Raw genomic sequence first — 6,082 nt, forward strand, 5'->3', positions numbered from 1 at the left:
AGCCTATGAGTGACAGGCTATTCACAAACTAGTGCAACAGGAAATCGACCTGGACTCATTTAAATTGTTTATTATGTGAGAAGTTTCTCTGCAGCAGCCATGGTGCTGCTCAGTGTCAGTGGTTTGGTTTCACCGAAAGAACCATCAACAATGACGGCCTGTCACTCTGACAGCACAGGTGGCCCCGCCCCCTTCAACCCGCTATAAGACGCTCATCCCAGATACCTATCTTATCCACTCATCCTTGCTCAACTCAACAACCAGAAGCAAACAGAACATATCCCTGGGAAAGAGGAAGAAAAGGCTATCAACTCACATTTGAGGGAATACAACAACGCACAGATTAGAGATCTCAAGATGATTTTCGACAAGGTGAAAAACTTCTCCATCGTCTTCGGCTCTCTCCCGGAGTTCGCCAGCGGAGGTGTGGTGTCCGGCAAGGTGGTTCTGGAGTTGAGCGGACAGAGCAGAGTGCAGGCGCTCACACTGCACGCCGAGGGCGTCGCCAAAACCCGCTTCATTGTCGCCACTGACGCCTGTTACTACAGGGAGGACGTGGAGTGTCTGAACCAGAGAGTGGAGCTTCTGCCAGCAGGTCAATATCAATGATAATATCATCATCATATACATTAATTTCGACCAGTGGCGCTATATTGAAAAATATTTTGGACGAATATATCTTAAAAATGGGAATTCAGTATTTTTGTTTAGTTCTAGCACAAATCAGCCTATTAAACAAACACCTTTGGAAAATCTAGGCCTACTTTGACTTTTAAATGCAAATACTCCTAGGATATATCTGTTATTACTATAAGAATACTCATTAACCACTTAAAAACCCCAACATCCAGCGTATTGTGGGGAAAGCTTTTGTCGAAAATAGGAGAACAGAAAACAGAAAATACACTAGTAGCCTATAGAGGCCTGAGGGACTCCGCTCAACCATATGGGGTTGAAGTGGTTAATGTTATTATGAGATACTAAGTATTATTATTCCTCCCCCCTCAGATGATGGAGAGCTGTCACTCTCTAGAGGCAGACATGAGTTCCCCTTCAGTTTCCAGCTCCCAGAGCGCCTGGAGACGTCCTTCGAGGGGAAACACGGCAGCATTCGTTACTGGGTGAAAGTGAAGCTCCACCGGCCCTGGGCCACTGTCAAGAAGATCAAGAAAGAGTTTACTGTCATCCAACCCATCGACATCAACACACCCACCCTACTGGTAGGAAGATACATGCAGTTCAATTGCTGTTTCATATTATAAGGCAGGGGTCTTCAACGTTTTCAGGCCAAGGACCCCTTAGTTGAGAGAGAGATGAAGCAGGACCCCACAACCTTTTTTAGATTCCATATAGTTTCATAAACAGTTTGCATAAACAGCACAGATATTTAACCACTTGAACCGTCAATACTTAATACACTTGACCTTTCACTCTGTACTTAGTCTGCTTTTTCCCCTCTACACCAAACCTCTTTGACGAAAATAGCCGATCTACGAGCTCACAACTCCTCGCAGCACGAGGCGTTGTGAGCTTGTAGATCTGCTATTTTTGGCTTCAGTTCTCAGACTATGGACATTAGGGTTCAAGTGGTTAATATAAAAAAAAGTTTCTATCACACAAGATTTGGTGGCCCCCCTGTAGTACCTCTGAGAACCTCCTGTTGAAGACCCTTGTTATAAGGCACAGCAATGGTGCCACAGATAGAAAACACATTCAGGTTTTCACCCTGGGCGCATTATCATTGCTCTGATGAAATATACTTTACAGACAAAACATTTCCTTGTTTCTATGGAGTTCATGTCATTCATGTAAACTCGTTTTTGTTTTGCCCATTTCAGGCGCCACATGATTGCACCAAAGACAAGATGGCACGATTGTGGTTCCAAGACTTAGGAAAGGTGTCCATAAGGGCCAATATCGACCGCACGGGTTACACACCAGGTGAGTGAGAGAGAGAGCTCTTTTCTAATCAACAGGATAGATTAACGTTTCTGGGAGTGTCGATGAGGGTTAAATATGGGTCTGAACTGCTTTAAAATGAAAGAGCCAACATCCTCAATCTCTATCCTCCCCCCACTGTGCTTGCAGGCGAGGTGATTCCTGTGTTGGCCGAGTTTAACAACCCCACCTCTCGGCCAGTGGTGCCCAAGGCCTACATCACCCAGGTGCAGACCTTTATCGGTGAGGGAAACCTGAAAGAGAAGCGAGTGGTGGTGGCGATGCTGCGGGGTGACGCGGTAGGAGCGTACAGTAGGGAGGTGTGGCACGGCCTCGCAATCAAGATCCCCCCAGTCGGACCCTCCATCCTGCATTGTCGCATCATCAAAGTGGAGTACATGCTCAGGGTGAGGTGTTTTCTTCTCTCTTGTGGTTTAAAATGAGAGGAAACACACAAAACAACAGGCCGCTCCATGGAAGCTGAGCACTGTACCGAAATCAGAGAGCATGTCGTTTTTAGTGTCAGTTTCTGGTCCCAGTGGGAACGGAACCCTTAACCTTGGCCATGCAGTGCTCTACCGATTGTGATACGCAGGAAATGGAACATATGAAGATATATAAAGAGCATTTTCTTTACAAATAACATAATACATGAGCTCATATACACATCCAATTAAGACTTTTTTACATGTCATACTAAAACTGTCCTCTCTCCCATGGTGCTTTGCTCAGGTTTGTGTGAATGTTCCTGGGATGTCCAAGCTGTGTGTGGAGCTGCCGCTCGTGATGGGAACCAAAGCTCTCCACTTGTCTGACAGTGGTATCTCCTCCAGTGTCATTAATAATCAGTACAGCGGCAACCTGAAGAGCCTCGCCATCCCAGAGAAGCCTGATTGTAAGGATCCTGTCTTAACTGTCTGCTACACTGTCAATCAGTGACCGTGTGTAAAATGACTGTTTCATCATTTATTGTGAACAAAATATGAATAGAAGTTTGAGTGGGCTCGATGCTTGGACGTGCAGTGGTCTGAGTCTGGACAAAAACACTAAACCTCCCCCTTTTGATTCTCTTCCACCAGTTCCCCCGCCGCGGCCCGACTACAGCTCTGTGGTGACAGAGGAGGAGCAACGCACCTCCTCACCCCCTCCCACCTACAGTGAGGTGAGTTTTGTCTCCTCACCATGCACCAAACCACCCTATTCATCCATTACCCAGTCAACCTTAGTTTGGGTTACTTATTATCATATAATGTACCACTGAGATATATAATCCCTGAGAAAGAATGATGAGACATTGCAATTTGTTTGGGAAAGATGAAATGGTATAACCCTTAGAGACTACATAATATTACAGAATGAAATGTTTAACTATTTTATTCTCGAAACTCATCCATGTTTTCTCTCCATCATGCATACAGGTTTACCCCATCCCACTTCACTGCTTGAATGTGCTTTGAACCACGAAGCCCACCTGCGCCTCAAGCCATGGCACGACTAAAAGAAACTGATAATAATTAATGGTTATATTATTATTAATATAAATGGTGGCATATCTTTAAAAAAAAATGTACAGTAGGATAAAGCTTTTCTGTGGACACACCCCACAGTTCATTAAGAATTCCGGGTTGGCATTTTAAGACCTCCCTTTCACTCAAGACTGAGGTCTACTCTGCCTTTATTTTGTACTTTATTTATTTATTGGGTACACAACCTTACTGTATATTTTATATTGTTTTGGTATTTGATTTTTTTTCTACTATTATGATCATCCATTTTGTAAATGTAATTCGTGGGAGCTTGTACAGAAAATAAATTTACCCACTCGTTTATACCGGTAAGATCGAATTGTGACAATAAACTTAGTTGGAATTAATTTTTTCAGGATCAAGTAATTTCCCCACAGATCACCTGTACATATAATACAATATGATCAATGCCTGCAATATCAGTACATTGAAATGTCTACCGTGAGAGAGAATACAGATGAGCTACAAAGCTACCTTCAATTGATATCACTGATAGAAAGCTTGCATCTAATCCTAACTAACCCCTCCTCTGCGTGGGGAGCGAGCACCACACACACGCGGTAGGGAAATGTACACTATCACTTACAAGTAATAGTAGATATGTGCTACAGATACTTGGATTGAGCTGCTCATAATGTACCTAGCATCAATGGAGATTCAGAGTTTGAGTCTCCGCTGGTCATCAAATCATTGGCTTAGGAATGCGAAAAAAAGAAAAAGAAAAACACGAATTCAAGGCTTCATGGGGTGTGTAATTGATAGAAAAGGGTTAACTACTCCTTTAATGTGGCTGTAGATGAGTGGGTAGACAGGACGTCTGGGATCTAGAAGGCCTATTGTCGATGACCAGGTCGTAAAATGATTGGCTCAGGAATGGCTCAAAAACAAACAAATCTCTATGAATTGGGGGGGGGGGGTGTAATTGATAGAAAATAAGACCTTTCAAATACTTCAATCCTGAACTGTATATTCCCATTTATGAATACAAACTAAAGGACCGATCATTCACACCAAGCACTATAACTATACTGTAACTAACTACATTGTTCACCATTGTGTTTGTTACAGTTGTGGTGTGAATTCTTGATGGAATTTCCTCATTTTAGGGGCAAGGCCACTTGGCCTTTGGTTTCTCCATTTTTTGAGGGCACAAGGCCAAATGCCAGGGCAGGAAGGCCATCAAATAAAACAAGATTTTGGTCCATTGAAATAATTTGTCGAGTTTAAGGGTTAGGGATGATAACCTAATCTGCAGAGAAATAGATAAATGATGGTAATTACAATCTGATCCATGCTCAGCCCTGCATCAATCAAAGTCACTGGATTGGTTTAAAGATGGGGAGTCTTGGGGACTCAGGGTTAAGATTTCAGAATCTCAACAAAAGACACTGGTGTCTTGACAAGAAAGAGACACTGGTGTCTACATGACAAGGAGACACTGGTGTCTACATGACAAGAGAGACACTGGTGTCTACATGACAAGAAAGAGACACTGGTGACTACATGACAAGAAAGAGACAAAGGAGAAGTGGTACAGTCAGCTGGGGCATTAAGGCCACTGTGGCCTCAGGTCATGCCATTCGTTTGAGGGGCACAAGGCCAAACTGAGGGGCAACGGCGGCCATAGGGGCGGCATAGCTCAGGGGTAGAGAAACTGGTATTAGAGCACGAAGGGTATAAATCCCGAAGGGTTCCCAGTTCAAATCCGGGCTCCCCCTGAGTTAATGTCGAAGGGTCCTTGGGCAAGACTCTGAACCCCTAATTGCCTCCGGTGAGTAGGTTGGTGCCTTGCATGGCTTCCTCCGCCACCGGTGTATGAATGTGTGTGTGAATGGGTGAATGTAATGCACAATCTATGTAAAGCGCTTTGGATTAAAAGCGCTATATAAATGCACCATTTACCATTTATGGCCTTCCTGGCCTCCATGAAATCCCTGCCCTGGTTAGAACGATTTTTAAAACTATATCTTATAGTTATCGTTTTTAGTGTGCACAAGTCTTTACACAGACACAGGAACAAGCCATAACAATAGTGCAAAGAACAACAATAAGCCATCATATACATACTTTTAATGGACATCCAAAACAATTCTTAAAAATATACCTTTCTATCAAATAAGGCATTCACCTTCTTTCTTTCAGGCACGAAGCTAAGAAGCAGTAGAAAAGATAATAATGGGCATGATACAAAGCCAAAAGCATTGTCATAAAATGCTAATTCATAACATCAGTGGTTCTCAAACCTTTTAATTCCCCATAACTCGACTTGTAAGGGTCCATTCGGAACCCCCTCAAAACTCCACGGTCCCTGGACACTGCTCTGAGAGCCACAGCATCAGAGATATCAGTCCCACTGGGAGACACTTATAAAATAAATCAGGGGTCTTCAACGTTTTCAGGCCAAGGACCCCTTAGTTGAGAGAGAGAAAGCAGGGACCCCCACAACCTGTTCATAGATTCCATATAGTTCCATCTTTTGACAGCACAATCATCAGTGTATTCTAGAATCATGTCAACTTGTGTTTTCAGATATTTAACCACTTGAACCGTACTTGACCTTTCACTCTGTACTTAGTCTGCTCTTTTTACCCTCTACACCAAAACTCTTTGCCGAAAAT

The 6,082-nt window shown here is 43.3% G+C and overlaps 1 protein-coding gene across 1 annotated transcript; it reads left to right on the plus strand.

Annotated features, from left to right (window-relative positions):
• Positions 1-357: 357 nt before the first annotated feature.
• LOC308288300 (arrestin domain-containing protein 2-like) lies at positions 358-3,436 on the plus strand (the record flags this gene model as incomplete). Its single annotated transcript, XM_080729699.1, has 7 exons — positions 358-595; positions 1,009-1,220; positions 1,839-1,941; positions 2,089-2,345; positions 2,671-2,833; positions 3,018-3,095; positions 3,357-3,436. The coding sequence occupies 7 exons, from the start codon at positions 358-360 to the stop codon at positions 3,434-3,436; spliced, it is 1,131 nt and encodes a 376-aa protein (XP_080585825.1).
• Between the last annotated feature and the right edge of the window lie 2,646 nt (positions 3,437-6,082).

The sequence above is a fragment of the Nannobrachium achirus genome (genome assembly GCF_963921795.1).
Source record: "Nannobrachium achirus genome assembly, chromosome: 1".
NCBI lineage: Eukaryota > Metazoa > Chordata > Actinopteri > Myctophiformes > Myctophidae > Nannobrachium > Nannobrachium achirus.